At 35.2% G+C, this 26,608-nt stretch overlaps 1 protein-coding gene across 2 annotated transcripts in view; it reads left to right on the top strand.

Annotated features, from left to right (window-relative positions):
* LOC136206596 (nuclear-pore anchor) overlaps positions 1–17,531 on the top strand; it is a 36,479-nt gene extending 18,948 nt beyond the window's left edge. For both annotated transcript variants that reach the window (XM_065997709.1, XM_065997710.1), the window contains exons 28-48: positions 1,264–1,314; positions 1,863–1,946; positions 2,027–2,101; positions 2,232–2,416; positions 2,495–2,597; positions 3,057–3,173; positions 4,239–4,331; positions 4,948–5,106; positions 5,182–5,235; positions 5,687–5,800; positions 6,026–6,103; positions 6,229–6,378; positions 6,453–6,524; positions 12,374–12,529; positions 12,611–12,664; positions 12,803–12,890; positions 12,975–13,048; positions 13,125–13,253; positions 13,493–13,597; positions 15,005–15,176; positions 15,824–17,531. In XM_065997709.1, coding sequence (XP_065853781.1) covers positions 1,264–1,314; positions 1,863–1,946; positions 2,027–2,101; positions 2,232–2,416; positions 2,495–2,597; positions 3,057–3,173; positions 4,239–4,331; positions 4,948–5,106; positions 5,182–5,235; positions 5,687–5,800; positions 6,026–6,103; positions 6,229–6,378; positions 6,453–6,524; positions 12,374–12,529; positions 12,611–12,664; positions 12,803–12,890; positions 12,975–13,048; positions 13,125–13,253; positions 13,493–13,597; positions 15,005–15,176; positions 15,824–17,181 — 3,471 coding nt within the window. In that variant the 3' untranslated portion in view covers positions 17,182–17,531. The remainder of the gene's footprint in view (positions 1–1,263; positions 1,315–1,862; positions 1,947–2,026; positions 2,102–2,231; positions 2,417–2,494; positions 2,598–3,056; positions 3,174–4,238; positions 4,332–4,947; positions 5,107–5,181; positions 5,236–5,686; positions 5,801–6,025; positions 6,104–6,228; positions 6,379–6,452; positions 6,525–12,373; positions 12,530–12,610; positions 12,665–12,802; positions 12,891–12,974; positions 13,049–13,124; positions 13,254–13,492; positions 13,598–15,004; positions 15,177–15,823) is intronic.
* The last annotated feature ends 9,077 nt before the right edge of the window (positions 17,532–26,608 follow it).

Genomic DNA, 26,608 nt, shown 5'->3' on the forward strand with positions numbered 1-26,608 from the left:
GGATGAATCATAAACTGGTGGCATGTCGTATAAGTTCCTTGATCAGTGGGATGATTGAGAACTAATAAGTTATTTCCCTTTTGACCTTCATTAATGGTTTGAATTTCACATATCTTTTAGGAGATCTAAATCTTTGATTTTACCCTTAATTTTTTTTACCAGAGGTCTCACAATCAAGATTTTGCTACATGGCATTAGATGAATATCTCTTACTATTACTGTAAATACCTTCATAACAGCTTGAGATGGAGGCTTTCATTTGGGCAAAATTTTCAAGAATCTTTCTTTCATTGTTACCCTGTCTCTCTAAACTTTCCTATCAGTAGATGTACTCCTTGCTCACTACTTGACATGGAAAAAATATTTGTCTGCCTCATATATCATGTTGCTCAGGATATTTTCCTGAATCTTTGAATCTGGATTCCTATCCCTAAATGATTAGAAGACTCATACCCACTGCTTGCCTTGCATCCATTGTAGGAATACGCTCACTTACATTGGTTAACTGGTATGCACAGATGAGCCTGTTGAGAAAGTGTGCATTCATGATCTCACAATTTCTCAAACTCATCCATCATTTTTGCTTTCCTATTGTACTGCCAATTTCATTGAGATTCTTTTTGTCTGCTTCAAAATTCAAGTAAAAAATTTATAGAGCAAATTGGGCTTGTGAAATAAGGTTTATAAAAACGTCAGGAATTACCATTCTACTCGAAAAGAAAATAGGTGGAGAATTATCAGTTGTAGAGAAAGAATGTGTGCTAGTGTGTATATATTTGGTGGAATGCATTACTTGAAGTTAACAATAAGCCATGTTTAGATATTGAAATAATCAGAAGCAGTTGTCCAAAACCAATTTTATGAATAAATGAAAAATGATGATGTATCAACGTTGATAGTGTGAGCAAATGTGCAGCAAGTAAGGTGTTAAGATTTATCAGTGTACGAAATTGTAAATTCTATGGTTATTTTGTATTTAACAAAGTAACTATTCCTTTGTCTATTATCACCATTGGATGAGTGATATGAAATTAATTCAGTTGTATTAAGTACAATGTACAAACAATGTATGGTGAAAATAAAGTAACCACAGAAAGCACTGTGAGGAAAACCTCCCTTTGGCTTTGAGCAAATGTGTGGCACATAGATGATAAATGCAGCATAACCTGATGTAATATTTTGCAATTACGAAATTCCTTCTAGTGCATGGTTTCATGTGATCCATTTTTTCTTTCCTTTTCACTCCATGCTTTGTCGATGCAGGTAGCTAGTGTGGATGATGGTGGCATGCCTTCCTCATTTTCAACAACTGAGGTCAGGATTGTTAGTTTGACATGTTATCCTTTGACTTGTTAGTATTTGTAGGTGCATATACTGGTTTGTGTTTAATATTTTATTTTTAATGTGGGAAATTATGTTAGGATCACTTTGAATTTGAGACATTAATGAAAAATGAATGTTCTATCTATGATATTCCATGAGCAGTTCTTTATTTTCATAAGATATAAATATCTCAATATTGGATATTTTATTTACTTCCTCTGATTAAAAACTGATTTCTGGGAACTGTAAATAATTTGAGAAATTTGTAGTAGCAGTCCTTGGTATATGAACTTATAATATCTGGCAGACCATGGTGAATTGGATGACATAAAACTTCATGATACTAATTCAAGAAGATTTCAAAATTCTTTTGATTGGCCTTTTATGCTTCAAGAGCATTGATGCTTGTTTATGAACTGCACGTAACTGATCCACTTTTTAGATATAAATTGTATTGGTATGAGAAGCATTATTGTTTTGGGAGCATTTCATTTAACTTAATCTTTGTTCTTTCCTTTTTCTGGTTGAATATACCAAAGGCTGTCACAGATTTATTAATGGCAAAGGATGAGATTGAAAAATTGAAAGAGGAAGCCCAGGCTAACAAGGACCACATGCTACAGGTGCTTGTTTGCTTCCTGATGTTTTTGTTATTTCAGTGCAAAATTACATGGTTTTTCATTTTCATTTTATTATTTTGCAGTACAAGAGTATAGCTCAGGTAAATGAAGCTGCACTAAAGCAGATGGAAGTTGCTCATGAAAACTTCAAAATGGAGGTATTGTCATATCTTTTCGTTTTCTTCGGAAAAACAAGTGGAATTTTTAGTCTCATATATGTACTCATGCTAGCATGGACATATACACAAATCCATGTATATCTGAATAAGCTAATCCAAATGTTTTCAGTCAGAAAAGATGAAGGAATCATTAGAAGATCAACTTCGTTCACTAAGAGATAGAATCTTGGAACTTGAAAACGAATTGAAGTTAAAGTCTGAAGAGCTGGCCTCTGCAACTGCAGGAAAAGAAAATGCTCTTGCTTCTGCAATGATGGAAATAGCTTCTCTGAAGGATGAAAGCTCGAGTAAAATGTGAGATGATGCCAGTTAAATTGCTGTAACTTGACTTGTAATCTGTTAATCACTCACAAGCTTGGTCTTTGCATGTAGTTCTAAAATTATGGCTTTGGAAAATCAAGTTTCTGCTTTGAAAGAAGATTTGGAGAAGGAACATCAACGATGGCGCTCTGCTCAAGATAATTATGAAAGACAGGTAATTTGCTGTTCATATTTGTAATCATGTTTGTAAAATTGGTAAAATCAACTAAAATGTGGGCTATTGTTTTAGGATATTTAGCATTATTGTCTTGGGATGCTTTTCCGAGTTTTGCTGGCCAGTTTTTCCTTTTGATTTTACTTGAATGACCTATTTACATGCTTTGGCATTTTAGTGCACAGCTTATGTTTCAATTAGGTCAGCTAGATTTTTGGTGATTTTTTTTGTCTCTTTAAACAGAATTAAATGGTGATTTTTGGTGATTTTAGTGCCAATATTAAATGGAGTCACCTAGCATGATTTTTTGTCTCTTTAAACAGAATAAGAATGGGATTATTTTATTTTTGCAGTTAACTGATTGTTAGTATCTGATATTATCTGATCCACACATATGCAGTCTTTTTGGTGATTTTGAAAGATTATTTATTTATCTACTTATCTATTCTTTTTGTTTAGGTTGTTCTGCAATCTGAGACAATTAAAGAGTTAGCAAAAACATCAGAAGCCTTGGCCTCCGTACAGCAGCAGGCATCTGACCTGCGTAAATTGGCAGATGAACAGAAAAGTGAAAATGTAATGGTGCTGGACTATTGTGTTCTTTTCTCCTTCTGTTTCTCTTCCCTAATTTGATGTGGTTCTTTTTGTTGTATTTTATTTCTATTGTTTTCATGTTATCTTGCTTCTAAATCTGATTGGCTTGTTTCTTAACTTGAAGAGTGCGTAATGGCTACTTTTTTGGTGCCATATTGAGGCTTTCATTCATGTTATTATGTAAAGCTAAATCTTATGTGGTACTTGACTGTGTCTGCTTTTCTTTCAACTTACTTGCTATGCTTAGCTATTTGTATTGAATATTTTAATGCAAATGCTTTGTTAATTTGTATCTGCTAATAGATTAAAAATCTATTTATCTTTGAGGCATTTATGCTTTTCTCATCTGTTGGTGCTGCTTTACTGTGGGGCATTTAATATTGGTAAGCATAATTGGACATAAAGTGGTTCCAAGACCTGGAGCAGGGAGGTGCCCATTATTTGGAACTTGACTTAAAAAACTCAAGCATGCTTAATTGAGCATTTGCAGTCCTTCCATGGATAATTATAAAATCTTTTGAGCCTCTGTACGCTTTTAAATGGAGGAATTGAATTGTTAGCATGCACGTGGCGCAGAGGGGGGGGGGGGGGGTGACTGAGGAGACACCGAGAGCAATTCTTATTTATCCCATTGGTGGTACTACTTGTGAAGTCAATTATGGGTATTGAATAGCAATGTGGTTGTAATTGCTGGGAAAGGAAGATGTGTAATCGGTAGTAATTTGAAATTGAAAAGCACATTCATGCTTTATTGAGAATTTCCATTTTTAATAGATTTTCATGGGGTTTTAGTTGATAATACGCATGCTTATTGAAAAACATTGAAGGTGATTGGTCTCAATTCTAATGAATTGTCAAAATGACTTTATAAGGCTTGACAATTACATCCATTTTTGGAGTTGTTTTTACACTATTGCTGATATGCGGTACTTAAGATTACCAGTTGATGGCAAAAAATAGGTGTTCATTAGTCTTTCAGACCTGCCACCCTCAGTGAGGTTTGTTTTGCAAGGATAGTACTTATGAATCTGATCTGATATTTTGCAGAAGGAGCTTCATGCTAAATTTGAGGCTGAGAAATTATTTCTGGAGGAATCAAAAAAAGAAGCTGAGAAAAAATATAATGAGCTTAATGAACAGGTTTTTGTATAATTTCTTCTTTCTATTATCTATATGTGCCTTGTAGAATTGCAAGTAAATCTTTGTTCTATATGTGATCCTTGTACCTCATTTTGTTATTTCAGGTTCCTGTCTGTCAGGAAGGCTGTTATAATAACTCATTATTAGTTTTCCACTTTGTCTACTATAAGTTAGAATAGTTATTTTAGATTTTACTAATCTGAGATTCTTCAGCTCTAGACATTGAGGGATAAAGAGTTCTGGAACTGCAAAAACTTATTTCGTCCTTTTCTAATTCTGATTGCTTGCTTGGTATGCATTCAGACCTATATATATATATATATATATATGTAGTGGTGGTTGTGCTAAAGGGATTGTCTGGAGGTTGTGATAATTATTAATGAACACAATAGAAAAGCTCGTTTCTTAACAAATGTAAAAGAGAAAAGCAAAACGAAAAGCTTAGTGCCCCTAGTTGCATAATACTTCAATGTTTATCAGAATGGCCGGAAAAAATGGAACCCTTTTGAATTCATTGTTTCTCTTATACAGGGATGAAGCATTTATGGTACAGTTTGTCTACGTATACTTTTGTGCATTGTGTTCCTGATCTTTGTCTTTGAAAACCATCTTGCAGAACAAAATATTGCATAATCGACTCGAGGCATTGCACATTCAGTTGGCCGAGAAAGATCGTACTGCTGCAGGTATTTCTTCTAGTTTCACTGATCCAGATTCCCAAAGTGAAACAGGATTGCAGAATGTAATCAGCTATCTTAGAAGGACAAAGGAAATAGTAAGTACATATTTTTTGAAGTGCTTCTTCTCCTTGAGAGATGTGGAGTTCTCTAATCTTCATTCTTTTCAACAGGCAGAAACTGAGATTTCCTTGCTAAAACAGGAAAAGCTTCGATTGCAATCACAAGTAAGAGATAATTTTTTTTTGGACATTACCTTTCTTTCAAGGACCAATGATCTTTATAAATAGTGTTGTCAAGTTCTATTGTTGTATCTCTTAAGTCCTTTTTTTCTCTTCCTGAATATAATTATATAACACATCTAGATGTGTTGTACGGTGCTTAAAGTCATATCTGGTTCATTGTAATATTCTCTCTTGTTAAATTGAATATGCTTAGAGAGAAGGAAAAGTGAGTTTGAACTTTTGGTAATGTAGCTAAATATGTACTCTTGTAGCATATGCTATTCTTTAATAACTTGCAAATTTAAGAAACAATTATTAGGAAACAATTGCGTTCGGTCTGTAGCTAGTTTGATCTTTAGTGTTGCATTTTGTACATTTGAATATGGAGTTACTTTTTATTTAAATGTCTCCTTACCGAAGATCATCTAAGGCTGACAATTCCAAATCTGTGTAGCTTGAGAAATCCTTAAAGGCAGCTGAAAGTGCGCAGGCTTCACTGCATACTGAGCGTGCGAATTCAAGGGCGTCATTATTCTCAGATGAAGAGTTCAAATCCCTTAAATTTCAGGTAATGCTTTATTTCTTTGGTCAATTGTTGATAGCAATGGTAGAAATTATATTCCTATTTTCATAGTATCCTTTGAATCACATACTTGCTGTTGTTGTTTGGTATTATTTCTTTCTTTGTTCATTTGAAAGTTGCTTTCAAACACCATCTTCTTCAGTTAAAAGTTTGCTGCTCTCTAAAATATTTAGCTATCCTCCTAATCTGATAACTTGAACGTATTTTTAGGTGGGAGAAATCAATTTACTGCGTGAAAGCAACATGCAACTCAGAGAGGAAAACAGGCACAATTTCGAAGAAGGCCAGGTATGTTTTTGGTCAACTTGGAAGTTGGAATTAAGTTCTCTTTCAGTTCATGTTTATTACACATAATTCTCAGTCTCCATTGTCAACACTTACCGATATGAAAATTCTATGTAAAATCATGTTAGAAATTGCGTGAAGAAGTGCAAAAGGCTAGGGCTCATTCTGACAATCTAGAATCTTTGTTGAGGGAGAGACAAATTGAGATAGAATCTTTCAAGAAGAAAATTGAAATGGAAATAATGGAGAAAGATCATCTGGAAAAGAGAGTTTCAGAGGTATTTTGCCTATTTTCTTTTTCCCTTGCATGTAGAAGATTCATCATTGGAGTATTCTTACACAATTTTTGAAGGTACTTGAGAGGTCTAGAAATATTGATTTGGAGGATTACGATAGAATGAAGGATTCTTTCCGGGAAATGCAGGTAACCATTTTAATGCGCTCTTGAAATGGACTTGATTTACATTTACTGAAATATTTGTAGCAATGTGCTTAGTTGGGGTGTAAATAAACTATACTGTTGGTAGCATTTCAAAGGCTAAATTGACTTATCAACCTTGCATAAACTGGAATTTTTCTGGGTCTTGAGAAGTGTGCTTCAGAAATTCCTACACTGAGATTTTCTGATGCTTTAGATTTTCTGTTTTGATGTTTTGTCTCTGAAGACAATGATGGTAATATTTGCACTTTGCATCTTAAAATACGTGCTTCTTGTTTTCAAAATGATGCTGATCTAGGCTATATTTTCTGTTGAAAGTTACTATCAGCAAGCATGGGCCTCTTGAGTAACTTGACTTTCAAAGGTTCTGTTTATCTCACCACCTTTCTCCGATTGGTGTCTCTTTGAAATCGGGTCGTCGGAATCACAGTGCTTGGCACATCAGTTTTTCAGCCTTTCTTTTTCCGTCGTTTTCTTGCAATTTCCGGTATACATGCTCGGTTGGTTTCTTCCAAATCTCATTTTCATAGTGTGAGCTGGTCCAACAAAATTTATGTGGAAACTTAATTTGTTAGACTTGGTTGCAAATGGCAAACAAGAATTTTTTTACTGAAATTTCATTTGGTAATATGAAAATATGGGACAGAAAATTAATTGCTCTTAAGGATTATGTGCAATGGAGATGTATTGTTCAACGGTTTGCCGATAGTATCAATGAGATGATTCCCCTTCGAAGTATGATGAAAAAGGAAAGAAACGGGGGACAGTGGATTGAAGGTTGTTTAATATGATTCAAAAATACTCCGGCACCTAATATCGATGATATTGTAACCCACTATGCGACTGTCAAGGAGCTCTGGGAATATCTTGCATCTATGTATGCCGGTAAAAAGGATTTGTCACATATTCATAAGTTGCTGTTGAAAATCTATTGTGCTGAACAAAAGGGATGTACCTTGTTCCAATACTATAATGATTCGAGACAAACTTTTGAGGAAAAATGAGCTTTATTTCCTATGTTGCTAATGTCAAACGGATGCATGAAGAATAGGAACGCATATTCATTCAATGCTTCCTGGCTGGTCCAGATTCCTCGTATGAAGTAGCTCGCTCTCAGCTATTAACTAGTGGGAAACTTCCCTCTTTCTCTGATCTTTATGCTCAGCTCTGAAGCACGGACACGCGATAGACCTAACGTATCGCGTGTCGGATACGTATCTGATACGGATACGGCCGGAAACGCCTGGGACACGGTGTCGGGGCCGTGTCCGTAATATCGGAAAGTTGGACACGCGTATCAGTGAAGGATACGCGTGTCCCAGAAAAAAAAATGTCGATTCTTCAAATTTGAAAAAACAGAGGTTCAACTTCAATCATCGATTGTTATTTGAAATAGATTTGGAGAGCAGGAATATGCAAAGATTATGTTATATGTATGTGCAGAGAAATTAATTTCGTTTATATGTATTCATTTAGTTATATTACAAAAAAATCATATATAAAAATATATTTTTAATATTTATAAATGTGCCCCTATATTTTTAATATTTACACGTTTCCCCCACGTATCTGTGTCCTGTGTTTTATAGAAATGACGTTTCCCGTATCCGTGTCCGTGTCGGATACCGTATCCGTATCCGTGTCCGTGTCCGGGCAACATAGATGCTCAGTTACTTCGTATATGCAAGGATGAAGATGGTGATTTGAGCTCTGGCACAGTGTCTCAAGAATGTGAATTGTGGGAGCACGAGTAGTCATCAAAATCCTCCTAGTAATCGTAACTCTCCTAAGGCCTGTTATCATTGTGAAGGAGAGGGGCATATCAAGAAATACTGTTGGAAGCTGTATGGTAAATCTCCACAAAATACCGGGCAGACCACTACTAGGGGAGTTGCTAACATGGTGGCTCAAGATGGAATCTTACCATCTCCACGCTCTACTCCAACAATCACTGTTCCAGCAAATGAATATGCTCGACTTCAACAACTCTCCATGAATCATGATGTTCCCAAATCTTCAACGACTGTTTTAGCAGACACAGGTAATCATATTGCGTGCCTCTCCACATCCTCTCGTAGTTGGGTTGTTGACTCTAGTGCTACAAATCATATGACTAGTAACTCAAGTATCCTTTCTTCTTTTCATACCTCTGCCAATCTTCCACCTGTTGCTCAAATCATATGATGATTTTTTGGTATATACTGTGAGTGAACATGAAGTCTCTCCTCCCTCTCTGCCTGTTATTCATCAAGTTTATTCTCAGCTACAGATCCCGACACCAATATTTCTTCTTGTGTTCTAGATTCTACGTCTTCTTCTCCTCCAAGTCTTTTGTAGCCTCTTCAGACTCTGTTGTTGTCTCTTCATTTGTTGCTGAAGCATTGACTCGTTCGGATTGGTGGAAGCAATGAAAGAAGAAATAAAGGCTTTGGAAGATAACCATACTTGGGATCTTGTTTCTCTACCGGCCCATAAGAAAGCTATTGGTTCCGTATTTGCTATTAAGGTAAACCCTGATGGTACAATGGCTCGTCTAAAAGCTCGATTAGTTGCGAAAGGGTATGCTCAGACATATGACCTTCATTACTTTGATACTTTCTCTCCTGTTGCTAAATTGACTTATGTTCGGCTGTTCATCTGCTACTTATAATTGGTTGCTTTATCATCTTGATGTTAAAAATGTTTTCTTAAATGGAGATTTACGTGAAGAGGTTTATATGGAACCACCTTTGTTGCTCAAGGGGAGTCTAGGAAGGTATGCAAATTGAATAAGTCACGGTATGTCCTGAAACAATTCTCTTGTGCTTGGTTTGGAAGATTCAGTGCTGCAGTAATTGAATTTGGGGCTTCATAGAAGTGCATGTGATCCTTCTATTTTCTTTACATCATCAGGTTCTAGGTGCATTCTTTTAGTGGTGTATGTTGATGACATAGTGATCACTAGTAATGATACAGTAGGAATTACAAAGTTGAAACATTTCCTTGGTACTGTTTCCAAACGAAGGACTTAAGACAATTGAAGTACTTCTTGGGAATAGAGGTTTTTTTTGCAGTAGTAAAGGAATTTGTCTCACGACTGAGTGAATCAAAGGCCTTTGATGCCCCTATGATACCAAACATGAAGTTAAAAGGCAATGAATGTGATTTGCTTGAGAAACTTGAGAAATACAGAAGGGTTGTTGGGAAATTTAATTATCTAACATTCACTCGCCCTATATTGCTTTTGTGGTGAGTGTTGTAAGCCAGTTCATGTCTTCACCTAGAACATCGCATTGGCTGTTGTTCATATTCTGAAATATTTAAAGGGAGCTCTTGGACGAGGTCTCTTGTATCGAAATCATGGTCATCATATTGTAGAAGGGTTCACTATGCTGGGGGATCTTTCAGCTAGACACTCTACGACTGGTTATTGTGTGTTTGTTGTTGGAAATCTTGTTTCTTGGAAAAGCAAGAAACAAAGTGTTGTGTCTCGATCTAGTGCCGGAGCTGGATTTGGAGCTATGACACAAACTACATGTGAGCTTGTATGGTTACGTCATGTTCTTGATGAACTTGGGTTTGTACGGACAAAACCAATGAACTTATGGTGTGATAATGAAGCACCTATCTATATTGCGAACAATTATGTGTTTAATGAGAGGACCAAACATATAGAAGTTAATTGTCATTATACACACGGAAAGTTAGAAGATGTTACAACCACAAGTCCACATGTCTGGACAGGAAGCTTTACTAGGAACCCGAATCAATTATATCCGTACCAAGTTGGGGATGATCAATATCTATTCTCCAGTTTGAGGGGTAGTGTTATAGAATATTTATACAAATATATTTTCATAAAAATTAATGATAGGTTACAACATATTTATATACAAATATGAACAGTATATTATTGCCAGCCATATATTACTGCCAGCCTATTATATAGGGGTTAAATGCACCATTGGTCACTGAACTTACATGATTGTCTCAAAATGGTCACTTAACTTCAATTTTTCTCAATAAAATCACTAAACTTTGAGTTTTGTCTCAATTAGGTCACTTTGACGATTTCATTGATTAAAAAGCATCGGAATGATGACACACGTGATGCATCTATATGAGTCAACTCAAATCTCTGACCGAAACGACACATGACATCCAAGTATGCGGTTATTTTTATGAAAAAAACTAAATTTTTTTTTTTTCATAAAAATAATCGACACGTGATAGCCATATGGCGCATACGTGGATGTCATGTGTCGTTTTGGTCGGAGATTTGAGTTGACCCGTACAGACGTGTCACTTATGTTATCATTCCGATGCTTTTTTAAGCAATGAAATCGCCAGAGTGACCTAATTGAGACAAAACTCAAATTTGATTGATTTTATTGAGACAAATTGAAGTTGAGTGACCATTTTGAGACAACCATGTAAGTTCAGTGACCAATGGTGCATTTAACCCCCTATATAATATACTGGTAGTAATATACTGTTGATATTTGTATATAAGTATGTTGTAACCTATCATTAAGTTTTATGAAAATATAGAAGAATTTTTCCTTCACTTTTCTCTATCTTCTCTCTGTTTACAATGTGTATTTATGTTGCAAGGACACTCCTCTTTAGTAGCATTTCTGCATTTTGTGTCAAGGTTATGTTTTAGAACGTTGTTTTCCTGGTTTCCGTTTCCGTGTCCATGCAACATAGTCTATATCTATGTTTATGAATAGAAAACCCCTATTTTGCTCAAATAATTTGATATTACTTAAAATATTGGAAGGGTTTTAAGTTAATAAATAGGATTATTATCATATGTATATGAATAGAACTGTGCGTAATTTGTTATAACTGTTCTTTTAGAAATAACTTTGTTTTTTAATTAGCTGTATATATAATATATTTACAAGATTAGACCTAGATAGCGTTATGATAAAATTGAATTTGTATAATTTTTTAATTATGGTACATAGAGTTATATGTATTTTTTCTCCTTTTTGCAACTGTAAGTTATAAATTGTGAGATAATTGTAGGATAGTTTATTATTTCCCATAGCTTAGGATTTTATTAATTAGAATTTAACTAGTTACTTCATAATATAGTTCAATTAAATATGAAAGTTACCTCTAGTTTTATGTGATATATCTAGTAGGTTTACTTAATATGATCTCAAACTTAATTTTAGGAAGATTGTGTTGCTTTAATGTTCAATTATTAGTGCCCTTTTGGTTCTCCTTTTTGCTGTTTTACTCCAAACAACAGATATAAGATATATGACTATTTGATTATGATTGAGAACAACTATTGATATTTTGGAAGGAAAATCAGCTAACATCCATAAGCTACTAGGAGCAACAAACAATAAAAAGCAACAATTGAACCAAAACAGTCCCCAAGTGTATCTTTTAGTAGATGCAAACAGAGTTGATTGTTTCAGAACTTTTTAATAGTGGGATCTTAATAGATTCTTAGAATTTGAGCTTATTAATTCTATGGATAGTTACAAACTGTCTGTACTGTCTAGTAATTGGTTGGTTACATCAGAAATCTGAATAATTTGGCTATTGAAAATAGAATCTAATGCATCGTTCTATCTTGAAATTATCATTAGTTAAAATGGACTATGCACAAGTTTTGCTTTGAATATTTTTTGTCAATATTTACAAACAATAATTGCTGTATGAATTGTAGCTTATTCAACCTTGCTGTTTTAAAAAATTCTTGTATAATTTTCAAACATTGGCTGCAATGTCAAGCAGACCTCAGATATTTGCTCCTTATTCTTTTATGTCTAATTCAGTTACTCGTGTGTAACCCTGTTGCTTATTTTCGCATATTGACATGTCTTCTACAGGAAAAACTGAAAGAGAAGGAATCTGAAATTGAAGAGGTCAAGAACCTTGTGATAAAAAATCAGGAGACCATATCAAAGTTGGAGCAAGATCTTTCAAAGAGCGAATTAGAACTGAGTCAGAGGGAGCAAAAGGTCAATGACATCCTGAAATCAGAGGTGATGTACAACAATCTTTCCTACAAACACTCAAAAGTTTGATGCTTCTATCTAACATTTTAAATATGCCCTTACTTGCAGGCAAGTCTGACTTCAGAGTTAAAGGAGCAGAGAAAGCTGGTATTTCAGATGAAGGTTGTGCATGAAACAGATTGTTGTTATTGTTGAAAAGTTCAAAATATAGATAATTTGCTATAAGTGGTATTAGGAGTTACTGCATTAAATAGTTTTCATGTTATTAAAGTGTTTCCTGTGTTCTGTTATATACGGTAGAGAAAGTTTGACAATCTATCGAAGGAAAAGGATGAATTCAGCCGGGAGAAACAAGCACTTTCCAAACAGATTGAGGACCTGAAACAAGGTACTCCTCTTAAGTTACACAGTCATTTAGTGGCCTTTTCAAGTTTCTATTTGTCTTATTATAGTCATCAATATTCCTTGTCAGGGAAAAGGACCATGGGAAGTGTTGGTGGTGAGCAAGTGATGAAGGAAAGGGAGGAGAAAGAACATAAAATACAGGTTTTTACATAAACTTGCTCCCCATTCTTCTTTTGTTATGCTTATCAATTGAAGTCCTTATACCATGATTACCCAGCTTTTGGAGAGACATGTGGAGAAGCTTAGAGAGGACTTGAAAAAGGAGAAAGAGGATCATCGGCTGGAAAAAGCTAATCGCAAGAACCGAGAGAAGGCAATTCTGGAATCATTTCAAAGAGTTGAACAGGTAGCTGTTACCTAGGACATGCATATGAGTACATGACAATAACATAAACAGAAATAAATGCATGTCAGATCTTATATAAGAATTTGATATGGTTTCATCACATTCTTTGTGAATTTATGTTAGTTTCTTTTTGAGTCATAGTAGTTATATTGTGCTGAAGCATACTCTTCTTTCTTTTTGTTTATAGTTCATTATGATGTATTTTCTTTTGCATTGTTGCCTGGCTTTCTAAATATTAGGATAAGTCAAAGTACACAAGTAAACTTGATGAGCATAAGGAGGCTCTGAAGCGCCTTTCAGATGAGCTTGAAAAGCTTAAGCATCTTGAAGGCAAACTTCCACAGGTGATTAAATTTTTTCAAATGATCAACTACAATTTCCTATTCTTTTTTGTTACTTTTGAATCTGTAGATAAATGAATCCTCTCTGCTTGCTTGTTTTTTTTCAACATATGGCAGAGGGGCAACCAATAGATTCCTCGAGGGTCTCAAAGTATGCTTATTTACCATATGATATTAGTATGTTGAAATTTAAATGAAGAAAAAAGGTCATTTATGAGTACCCAAATATATGAGAACTTGGGATTTAACCAAATCCAAATGAAACATTTTTTAGCTGACTTGGTTGCCTCCACTAGAAAACTGTAGAGAAATGAACTTGCCATGTTTTTTCAATAATTAGTTCTGATCTATGATGCATGGAAACGGAAACAGAAATGGAAACCGGGAAACGTGATTTCTAGAAAACGTAGGAAATGGAAATGTGGGGGAAACGTGTAAATATTGAAAATATAGGGGCGCCTTTATAAATTTTAAAATTTTAATAATATATTTAAAAAAAATAATGTGCAATTCTTATATATAACCAATTATTAATATTATACATAATAAATTAGTAATAAGTTTTTGACTTCCTATTAATTTATCCATCAATATGCTTTACAAAGACATAATAATTTAGTGAACAAAAATACCCACCCAATATCAAGATTATTTTTTCACCAAACCACCCACCAAACTAAATCTTGTATAAAATATTATATTGGGATTTGGCAAGTGTCATCATGCATGTCTTGCAAATAAGAGAACTATTTCAAATACATAATATTAGTAATTATACATACAATGACATTAATCAATGAACGTATGAAACTAAGGAAGAATGACTTCAAAGTTCATGCATGTATGTGAATGAAGATGATGAACAACATGGAAAAGGAAAACACTCCTTGTCTTCTTGATAAATTGATAGCTCTAGTTAGATTAGATCAGATTTTCAGAAGTTGAAGCTTGAAGAAACTAAGGAAGAATGACTTCAAAGTTCAAGCTTGCTCAAGAATTCAGAATTGTAGCGGTTAATTGTTTAAATAGAAGGAAAAAGTTATCATCAATATAAGAAAAGTTTGACTTCAAATAGGAAGTTTCAATTTCCAATTTTCATATTCTAGTCCTAGTGCGATACAGAATTGCAGAAAGAGCAATTTTCAATTTGCAGAACTTCTGCAGAAACTGGAGCAGAAACTCTTTTCAAAGTTTGAAACGCGTTTCATATTTTTCTTAATTACCGAAACCCGCCCTGAAACTTTTCGTTTCAGTTTCCAGACGTTTCCCTTTCTTGTATCTCAAAGAAACGTTGAAATGCAAGCTGGGATGCGTTTCCGTGCTTCACAGTTTCTGATAAATCTTTGTGTATATGTACCTATTGTCTTTGTTTTCTAAAATGTGTCTTAAATTTCTACTTTTGCTCCTCAGGGTACCTCAGTAGTTCAGCTTCTTTCTGGGAATGGATTGGATGATGTGGCTACTGCTTATTTATCTGCTGTTGACAATTTTGAGAAAACTGCCAGTTCTGTTTCTGGTGATCTTGGAGCTACTGCTTCTGTGGAGACTTCTGTTCCTGATGCTTCTGCTACCAATGTTGCAGGTATATTTATTCTTTCTTCTGATGAAGTTCTGAAAATCTCGAGGGTCAGCAATTTATGCAATTAACTCTCCAGCTACTTATTTTCTATAGAATCCATTCCTACATATATATATATATATATGTTGAAAAAGTTACAATTCCTCAAGTTGAACCTTTGTGTATAAATTGTTTGAAAAGTAGTACCAAACCATATAATAGGATAAGCAGTGTTCACATGGACCTTAATGACCAAGTGAATTTGGTCATTCACTGTTAGATCTAGGCTTATTAAATCTAAGTCTTAGGATGCTTTGAATCTCCAATCTAGAATTCTAATAAGACAAGATCTAACGGTGAATGACCAAATACTACATGGTCATTAAGGTCCATGTGATCAAAACTGAAGATAGGATACTTATCTCCTAAAATTTTCACAAATCTGAGTTTTAACTGAACTGAAACAGAAAAAATATCTTTAGAGTTACCTGAAAGTTAGGTTTACTAAGGGATAGGTTTGGGTTGAGCAACTCTGAAATGTCAGGACCTTGATCATAGAAGTATGAAAAGAAAGTAAAAATTGAAGCCAATATAGCTTTTGAACCTGGTTCCACTGGCATAATGATCTCTGGTTACTCATTTGCTTTTTACCCTTTCCACTTTCTACACAGGTCAGTCAGGTTCTTCTCAGTCGACCATTCCGTCTTCAGTGGCCCCTACTACGAGTCACTCAACTGTTAAAGCAGATACAAAGGAGAGGCGACCTCCAATAGCTAAATCAAATATCGAAACCCGCAAAACTGGCCGGAGGTTGGTAAGGCCTCGACTTGTTAAACCTGACGAGCCTCAGGTTGATGCAGAGATGTCGGAGGTGGATGCGTCTAGTGTGCCAGGAAAGCTTGCACCATCTCATGAATCTGCAACTCAACGCAGTCTGGCTATAATGCCTCAACCACCTGCTCGCAAACGATTACCTTTGTCCTCTGTTGAGTCGACTGAGCAGGCCCTTACTCAAGGTGAGACGAGTTCTGATGTTGGAGCACCTGTGCAGAAGAGACCCAAAGTTTCAGATTCTCCAAATGAAGGTGATGGTCAATCTGTTGCTCCGGAAAGTTTGATGGTCACAGAAACCGAGGAGACTGTAGATGCTCTCGGTGACTTTACTAAAAGTTCGAATGAGGACAGTGCGACTGAGAAGGAAGATGTGACCGAGAAGGAAGATATGGAGACCATTGATGAGAAAGTCGAGCCACCAAAAGAGTCTGATCAGTTAGATGATCAAGTTGAACCACAGAATGAGAAGAATGATGCAAGTGAACAGCTCTTGGACAAGCCAGGTGGACCTGGAACAGAGTCGGATGGGGGTTTAAGGTATCAGGCTGTAGATGACAGTCAGGAACCGAAAATGGAAATTGAGAGCGAGAAAGAAGACGGAGAAGTCGCAACTGATGTTGTGGAGGCTGATGAAGGTGTTGATGTTTCTAATATGATCGGAAGCCCTGAGATTGGGGAAGGACAAGCAGAGGGAGGCATAACTCCTGTGGCTTCACCAGCTAGAATAGATGATGAAGCCGGGGTTTCTACAGAAACAGAGTTGGGTGAAATAAATTTTGCAGATGTTAATGATGAAGGGGATGGAGCTGAGGAGGCTGCTGAAGGATCTGACAAGTTGAATGAAGGTGATGATCAGATTGGTGCAGAGACGGAACAAATTACCGAAGCTACTACCATAATTGCTGAGTCTGGTGTAACAACCACTAGTACAGAAGCCGACACCTCAAAACAAACAACAGAAGCCGAAGAAAGCAAACAGGCATCACCTGCAAGTCAAACTTCAACTGTAGTGAATTTAGTAGAGAGAGCCAGGCAGCGGGCAATGCTGAGACAGTATGGAGCCACGGTTTTTTCTTCTCCTGACAACACTGGCCGTGGCCGAGCAGTACGTGGCCGAGTTGTACGAACTGTACGTGGTGCTCGTGGTGGCAGTGGAAGAACTGGACGTGGGGGTTCTCCCAGCCAGCAGGGTTAAGCTTTTGTTAATTGGGTTTTCATCACCGTGATGCTTTTATGTTTTGCATTGTCCTTTTGCTTTGGGCAACTTATTTAATATGGTCAATTCATTACTATTTCATGGTGTAAGCCCAATGGATAGAAAATTTTGCCAGGAATTTATTCAGCACGTGTTATAAGCATTTTTATGTCTTTACGCTTTATGGTAAAACAATAGGCAGTTATATATAGTTAAATAGATGTCAAGAAGTTCAAGAATCTTGAATATAAACGCGTAAGGAATTTCTGCAGTTTTTTTGTAATATTGAAAAATATTTTGAATTCATGATATTCATTTGCTTTATTTGCAATTTAACCAAACCTTTAAGACCTGGGTGGAAATGTGGAAGGGTATCTTTTTTTTTCTGCTGGGATCTGCCAGGACTTAGGGTTCTGATCATTGGGAATTAGAAATGGGAAGGAGGAAGAGAAGAAATAGAAATAGAAATAGGAGAGAGAAGAGAGAAGTTGAGAGAGGAAGAGAATATAACTTCATTAATTTCAGGATACCTCACGATGTAATAGCATGATCCCTGATATAGGACGGTCTTGGCATTAAGTATATCCTGTCATGGAATAACTGCGGTGGGAAAACAGATTTGGGATCTTATTAGGCATAAACATTTCTTATGGGCTACTTGGATTGTCAATAATAAACTCAAAAGGCTTAGTTTTGGGTGGAATGTGAGCCCTTTGGACTGTAGTACTTAAACTCAAAACTGAGTTTAAAGCTCATTTTGAGTGCATTCTTAAACTCAGATTTGGGATCTTTTTCTTTCTATTATGACCCGTGGTTGAATGGGCAAAGTTTACTTGATATTTTTATTATTGATTCTAATATCCTTCCTCATGTTACATTAACTTACATTTGGAGACAAATTAGATGGGTACTTCCTGATCTGTTTAATGAATTAACTGTTATTGCTTGGTATATTGTTCACCAGTTTCACTTACCTCCTCCTGCTTATATTATTCCATGGAAGCATATTGTTTCTATTTGTTATCAGGTTAGCTGCTGTCGTGTTTTGAGATAGCCCATGGTTGTTGTGGCTTGGTGGAGTGTGTTTTGGGGTCATAAATATATACCTATGCATGCCTTTATCCTATTATTCACATTGCATAATAGGTTCTGTCAGAAAATTTTAGCATGAGATATAAACTTTGAATTGATTTTCTCTTTCATCTCTCCCATTTTTTCATTGAAATTGGTGGAACCTTCTCTCTCTCATGTTGATTTGGTATTCTTTAGCATTTACACATTCCATTTTTCTCCATTTCTTTATGGTTGTACAACTCTTGAAATGAATAGACTGCCAAATTTTTTTGCTTAACTAATAGCATATCCATGTTGTCACCGATTGAGATAGATTAGGCCAAAAATAGGCAAAAAAAAATGTTGTTAGAGCTTTGAGAGGGTGCCCTTGATGCCTGAATGACCACCTAATGGTGAATTGTGACATGGTTAAATAATCCTACTTCGAAGATTAGTAATTGGGCCAACTTATAACCTCGAATTATATTTAAATAAACCGTTAGCTTAGGAATAGGGAGGACAAGGTGAATATTGTATCACCAATTGAGGAATGAGCCATGCAGCTAATTCATCTTGTGCACAAGAGAGTTGGATCTTCTCTATCCAACTAGGAATGATTAAGGTAAGTGACCTGACACTTGGAATTTGAGTTTCGTGGCCTTCTTGCTGCTTAGATAAGGCATTTGCAACCTTGTTCTCAACACCCTTTTTTATACTAAATAGTATAATCAAGTCCCATTAACTTTGAAATTCCCTTTTGTTGTAGATAGGTATGTAATTTATGTTCTAACAGATGTTTAATGGTTTCATGATCTGTTTTGATGATGAAAGATGAGTTCTCTAAATAATACCTCTAGGTTTCACATGCTTGCAAAATTGCTAGGAGTTCTCTCTCATATGCAGAGAGCTTTTGATTCATAGGGCTGAGAGTTTTGGATAACTAGCATATAGGTCTACCATTTTGGATTAAGATTGCATCTATTCCAGTGCCACTAGCATCACATTCCAGAGTGAATGATTGCTCAAACTTAGGTGTGGATAGTACTGGTGCTTGAGTCATGATAAGCTTGAGGGATTCAAAGGCATTTTGAGCTTCAAAAGTCTAGTGAAAGTTGTCCTTTTTTAAGAGTTCAATAAGCGGTTTATTGAGGGTGCCATAACCCTTGATGAAACGCCTATAGTATCATGTGAGACCCAGAAATCCTATTAATCCTTTTAGATTAGTAGGGGTAGGCCATTGCTGCATTGCTGAAATCTTCTCAGGATCAGTTTCTACTCATGCAGCCGATATAACATGACTAAGGTAGGACAAAGATGGCATTCCAAATTCACATTTGGGTGCTTTGGCAAACAACTGATTAGTATGTAACAATTGAAACACCATTTCCAAATGAATGAGGTGTTCCTCTATAAAAGAACTGTATATTAGAATATCATCAAAGAAATCCAGGACAAACTTTCTCAAATATGGCCCAAAAATGGTGTTCATCAATGATTAGAATGTTGCAGGTGCATTTGTAAGCCCAAATGGCATCACCAGAAACTCACAGTGTCATGTGTGAGTTCTGACAATCAACTGTTGAATTACTGGAATAGGGAACTTGTTTTTCACTATTGCCTTATTCAATTCCCTATAGGTTGAATGACTCCACTAGCCAACATTTTTGCTACTAACCGTTCTATCTCATTTTTCTGATGATGAGAATAATGATAAGGCCTTACATTGATAGGATCAATGGCATTATTTAGAGGTATAACATGGTTATGTGACCTGATAGGAGGTAAGGTTTTTGGAGGTAAGAATGATGCATGGTACTTTTGGATAAGCGGTTGCAGCTCAGGGTAAGCTTGAGGTATATGCATGGTGATTTCAAGTTCATATGATACATCTGTGACTGACATTATGAATAGTCTAGAAGTTACCCCTTTCCATCCTTTACCTACTAGGTGATTGACATTCTTAAGGAACATTCCCTTGAGTTTAGAACCCTCATATATGCCCTGTAACTCAAGTGGCTTACCACTATTATGTATGATTAGCTTGTTATATTCAAAATCAAAAGTGACTGGGTATAGTTCCTCATCCAGTGTGGCCCAAAGATTAAATCATAGTCTCCTAGTTCTAGCACCCTCACATGGAGTTGGAACTTAGAACCATACATAGACCATGAAAACTCATGACATTTAGTACTTATAATGAAATGTCTGCCATCTCCTACATCAACATCACCTGGTTTTACTTGCACCAGAGGTAACTTGGTTTCCATAGCGACCTTGTGATCCACAAAGTTGTGGGTGCTTCCACTATCAATTAAGCTCATGATTGCCTTCCTGTTTAATAACCCTTCCAACCTTAGGGTATTATGGTTGAACCCCCCCATCTACGACATTCACAGATAAGGAAATGGGCTCTATACCTTCTGAGTCTTCCTGTCCATTATCAACCGCCATTTCCTCTTCTTGAATTTCTTGGGCTGCTTCACCCTCATTCTCTAAATTTAGTGCATTTAGTTTCTTTGTGGTACACTTATGTCCTGGGAAGTATTTTTCTCCACAAGACCAACAAGCTTTATGAATTCGTTTGGTTTGTGATGTGGGGTGTGAAGATTTTGGCTCAGGTGGTTTTAATATAATCGCAGTGGAGGTGTTTGAGTTTGGTTTATATATTGATATGGGTGTAGGATTCCAAACTTTGAGGGCATTGTTAAGATCTGGAGGTCTGTAAACAGACTTAGGTTTGGCTGCTTCAATGATCTCATTAACATGATTGTCTTGCAATTTGGCTTTCTTAATGGCTGCATATAGATCTATAGGTTCATGGGTTTTCACAGCGGACCTTAGCTCTGACTTCAGGCCAGTAACAAAAGTGGATAGATAAAATGACTCAGGCATGGTGGGCATTTTTTCTTCCATTTTGAGCTTCAAGGCCTCAAACTAGTTTTGATATTCTGTCACTGAGAAGGTCTGTTGCAGTTGGTTCATCTGCTCCATTACATTCTTAGTTTCAGTATCTTGAAACCTTTTTAGGATCTCCTTCACAAATTCCTCCCACGTTGTTGTAGGCTTCACCTTGATCTAATTTTTGAACCACTTATCTGCTCTTCCCAACAAATATATGCCCACTAGATCTAACTTCCTTTCTTCTGCAATTTCAAAGATCTGGAAGTATTTTTGGCATTTGCAGACCCAATTTTCCACCTCTAACCCTTCAAACGAAGGTAGTTCACAACGTGGCAACATCTTCTTAAGGATGTTTGAAGGTCTGGTGTTGTTTTTAATATGGTAGGTAGGAATTCTGAGGAGCCCTCTATCTTGTAATGCTCCTCCGAAGAGTTGGTTGAGTTATTCTGGGCATTTCTAAATAGTAAAGTCAAGTTAGAAATGGAAGTTAGCTGGTCCTTTGAAATTGAATTTGGTGTTGAATCAAGGAATCAATCCGTTGATCTTGTGCAGTTTGCGCCTTCTGGAACAAGGCCTTCACGGATGCAATTGCTTTTGCCCGTTCCTTCATCTGGGTGTTCACCACCTTCATTTGCTGCTCAAGACTTTCCATGTTTCTTCTTGCAGCTGCTCAAGTTTGTCGGACGGCATTACTGACCATCCATTAAGGAAATGGCCGGAGGAATGTTGTTCTCTAATACCAATGTTAGGACTTAGGGTTTTGATCTTCGGGAATTAAAAATAGGTAGAAGGAGAAATAGAAATAGGAGAGAGAAGAATAAAGAAGTTGAGAGAAGAAGAGAATAAAATCTTAATTAATTTCAGGATACCTCACAATGTAGTAGACCCCTAATATAGTACCGAGGTCAGAACAATTACAAGGACAATGACAATTGTCATTCCATACAGCTGGACCACACGCATAAAACAAAATATCATAATTCTAACTAACTTAGCTATGCAATCTTAAGAGGAAAGCAATACACAAAGCAAAAATAAAATGTAAATAAGAGAATAACTGTAAACTATGAAAGAGAACTATTATAACAAATAGTACTTAAACTTTCTTTTTCCATTGATATGTTCTCAACCTATATGGAATTTTTAGAAATAGTTGATTGAGAGAGTATGAGGGGGAGCTTTCCTAGAACTACAGAGGATAGTTCATTCGTGGATGGTGATAGGGATTAGAATATTTAAATTAAGGAATAATATTTCATTTGAGATATATTAAAAATTGATTACCGGATGGTTTAAAAAAAATTTGATTTTGTAGTTTGATTTTATTGTAATTTTATAATTATTTATGATTTTGATATAAAAACGATGAAGATAAAACTTAATTTTTTTTTGTTACTGTCTCCGTCTAAACCCTGGTAGAGATCTTGATGACTTTTTTTTCTATGACATGATGATTGTGCCAAATTTGTTATTTTGTAATTTGCAGTGTTTTGATTAATTTTAGCTGTTAAAATTGTACAGTCACTCAAAAAAAAATTTCATATAAACAAATTAACATGAGAAACATTAAAAACGGTACATGAATTATACAAAACTAGCAAAACAAACTATAAAAGAGAAAAGACGTGAAAATAACCTAGATAGAACAATAACTCATATAATATAATATAATACTTCATCCGTTTCATATCACATGTCTTTTTAGACAATTGTATAGAAATTAAGGATATTAAAATAAAGGCATTGTTGTCCCTTATTTATTTATTCTATAACAAATCCATTATTCTAATTAATTTCCGTAAACCCACGTTTTATAGCAGAAAAAAGATAACTTAACGTGTACTGATCATATAAAATGACATACAATGTGAAACAAAAAAGAATCTCTAAAAAGATATGTAATATGAAACGAAGATAGTAATTAATAAGATAGTAAATTAGAATTTCCAATATTAGATGATGAAGGTTGTGCTCATGATTATGGGTGCAGGCTATAGTTATTTTATTTTTGACATAGTAACCATTATTTTGTTTTTTTCACTATTGGATGATAAAATGGAAAATTAATCCAATTGTGAAAAAAAAAACAAAATCATCATCCAATAATAAAAAAACAAAATAATAATTACTTTATTAAAAATAAAATAACCATAGTGTTTCACATGATTATGTGTTTTATTTACGTTTAGATTTTCTTTGTAAAAGACGAGTTGAAACTGAAACTAGAAATGAGAAAAATATATAATTTTTGTTGTGTTGTCGCACGTTTTATCTACATTTTGTTTCATCCTGTTGTCTTTCTATTCTATATTTTGCTTTTGAATTTAAATTTTTTGTGTTTCTCTCATTAAGCTCTACAATATCTTCGTTATTTTTTAATTATCGTTTTTTTATAATATCTAGATTGTTTTTGTGTGACTTTTCCATAATATCCCTACACAAAAACAGTTTAGATATGTAGTATGTTGAGTAAATGGGTTAAATATGTAAATGTGCCTCCCATTTGATCCATTTTTGTAATTTTCTCCATTATTAAATAAAAATCATTAAAACGAAAAGGAATTTATTGTGTTAAGAAGATTCGATTACAAATTGGGATGATGATTAGAGAGATTGTGGTCTGATCATATTTTGCTAATGAAGTGTTGTCTTTTTGGAATTAAGGGTTGTTTGTTTTTATCGATTTGTTATTTTGTAACTTTGATTTTGTGGATTTTTTTAGCCTTGTTGTCTATTGTAACTTTTAATGAATGTTATTTACTTCCTAAAAAAATATTATTTATTTCAAGTTATGTAAGATAATAAAATTCTATATTTTATTATCTTGTAAATTAAATTTTTAATTTATTTTTTAGGATTTAAAATATTAGATATTTATCCGAATCACCGAAAAATTATATTGGATTGGACCGGAACCGAATCCCCAAACTGGAGTGGACTAAAATTTTGGGACAATTCAATTCTGGAGATTTATTCTTTTAATCCAATTCTGGAGATTTCTTTTTATTAATCTCCGAATTTCAATCTAATATCGGAGATTCATGAATCCCCGACTTGGGCCGAATTGTGTCCAGCCCTATTTGTCATAGTTCGGTATGATCCAACTTGAGCCATGTTCTATACTCCCACTATAGTTAGGAATCATACTACCACTTAAGGTATGATATAGATTATTCATAACATTTTGAGGCACTAGAACATTTTCTTTCTTCTCAAAATTTCTCCAACTCGAATGTAGAGATCCATTTGAATCCAATTCCTTGAAAAAAAGTGAGATCATGATAAATTTCGTCTAAGTTAGAGTACTTGTTCTCCAAAAAAGACGTCTTCATGATGCAAATTTTGTCATTCTTCATTATTTTCTCCAACTTGGTTATATCCTTTCGATACATCTGAATATTTTATAAAGATATCATTTTACCTCTCAGAACTAGTTTCACAAAACTTGTTCAAAGTATTATGAGAAAAATGGTGCATTCCCGATTTAAGTTGACTTAAATTAGGTTTGATATCTATCCATAACTCATATGGAATATAAGTGACAAACTTGAAGGTCACTCGGTTAAGAACATCAATGGTTGTAAGCAGAAAACATCTCTTTAATAAGAAATTATTAATTTTGCTTTAGCCAACATGGACCTAACCATATCAAAAATAGTTCTATTTCTCCTATTAGTAACATCATTTTATCGCGGATTGTGCGGAATTGATAACTATTGTTCAATTCATTTTCATCACATAAAACTTTGAATTCATTTGAAAGATATACATGACATGGTCAGAGTTCTCAAAGCTTCAACCTTTTATTTAATTGATTCTTAACAAAGTTGATAAACTTTGAAAAACATATTAAGATTTCAAATCTGTGAGAAATCAAATAGATGTGGCCATATTAGGTATAGTCAACAACAAAAATGATGAAATATCGCAAGACCTCATGCATTAATTGCCCTCATATTTATCGGAACATGATGCTCGTAAAATATATAGCATTTAATAGGACAAGTGTATCCTATCGCAACAAGTAATATTGTGCTAAGCACGAGATCGAACCACAAAGACTATTTGTTATAACTAGTAAATCTACCTAGAATGATCTAATTGTTTAGAGGGTTGAATGATATGTTGGGTTTTTGATAATTAATTAACTAATTGAAAGCAATAAAGATAACAAAATAAAGTGAACAATTGACAGGGTAGAAGGTGAATTAATGGTTGGCACAATCTAGGCTGAGGAATCCTTTGATTAAATCCTATGTATGGGTTTAGAGAGTTCAGATTTATGTTTTACCAATGATTGAATGTAATTGTCTTAAGTGAAAGACTAATGTGATCAGTATTGTTCTTCCTATTCACATGCATTCGGGTGACGGCTTGATTAGGCATATACCCTAGGTCATGCAAAGCATTAGGTTTATTGACAACTAAGGCTAAAGCCGTAGCCCAGCCACAAAGCCTCATTCCTAGTGGTCTCTAGCGAAGTCAGGTTAACACAGGTTCGGTATAGACGATTTCATGGTCAGGTTCTCATCTATCTATAATCCTATTTAATGTCAGGGTCACAGGCATTAAGCACATTATATACATAAACAGACTAGTTGATCATTATCAATGTTCATTCTAGCATAAATCATGTTCCTAACATCATCTAGGCATTAAACATGCATAAACTGATCAATCAAAGGTCCTAGATCTCTAACCATACATATTCATACAATCAATTTCATCCCCATCCCAAATTGGATGGGGATTAATTCATAGACAAACTAATCATAGCAATAGGAAGTAAAGGAATAATGAAAAAACATCTTCAATTGAATATAAAAGGAAAAGATAAGAGAGAGAGATAGAAATCCAAAACCCGCTTATCGATTCTGATTACAAAAATAGAAGATCTGGAGCTTCTCCCATCAATTGTTCTTGAATAAGAAATAAAAACTGAAAATAAATCTAACCTAGAAAGCTGGAAATCTAATCTAAAAATTTAAATTACATTGTGGAGGCGAGAAAGCCCTAGCGGCTCTCCGATTTATTCGATGGCTAATCCCCCCTGAAAGATTAGGATTAGCTCCCTATTTATAGAGTTAGGGAGGAAACCCTAATGCCTCTAGGGTAAAAAGGACATTACAAAGTGTTTAAATTGGCTTTTAGGCCCAAATCCGCGTATTCCAGCAAGGGGGAAGGCGCTAGTGCGCCATTCCCCGCCTCGTCTCGTCGAGACAAGGCATGTCTCGACGAGACGAGGGCCTGTCTCGACGAGACAGGTGATGTCTCGCTGAGACAGGTCCTATTTAAGGAACTGTGGCTCTGGCTTTTATCTGTTTAGGTCCCTAGGCTTTCGAAAAGTGCTTTAATGGTCCCTGATGAATCCCAAAAGTGCTCTGATGGTCCCTGAAGAATCCGGAAATGCTCCAATAGGCTTGGGTCTGGTTCGGAAATGCTCAAATAGGCCCAAAAACACCTGAAAACACAG

Source organism: Euphorbia lathyris, chromosome 9 (assembly GCF_963576675.1).
Source record: "Euphorbia lathyris chromosome 9, ddEupLath1.1, whole genome shotgun sequence".
NCBI lineage: Eukaryota > Viridiplantae > Streptophyta > Magnoliopsida > Malpighiales > Euphorbiaceae > Euphorbia > Euphorbia lathyris.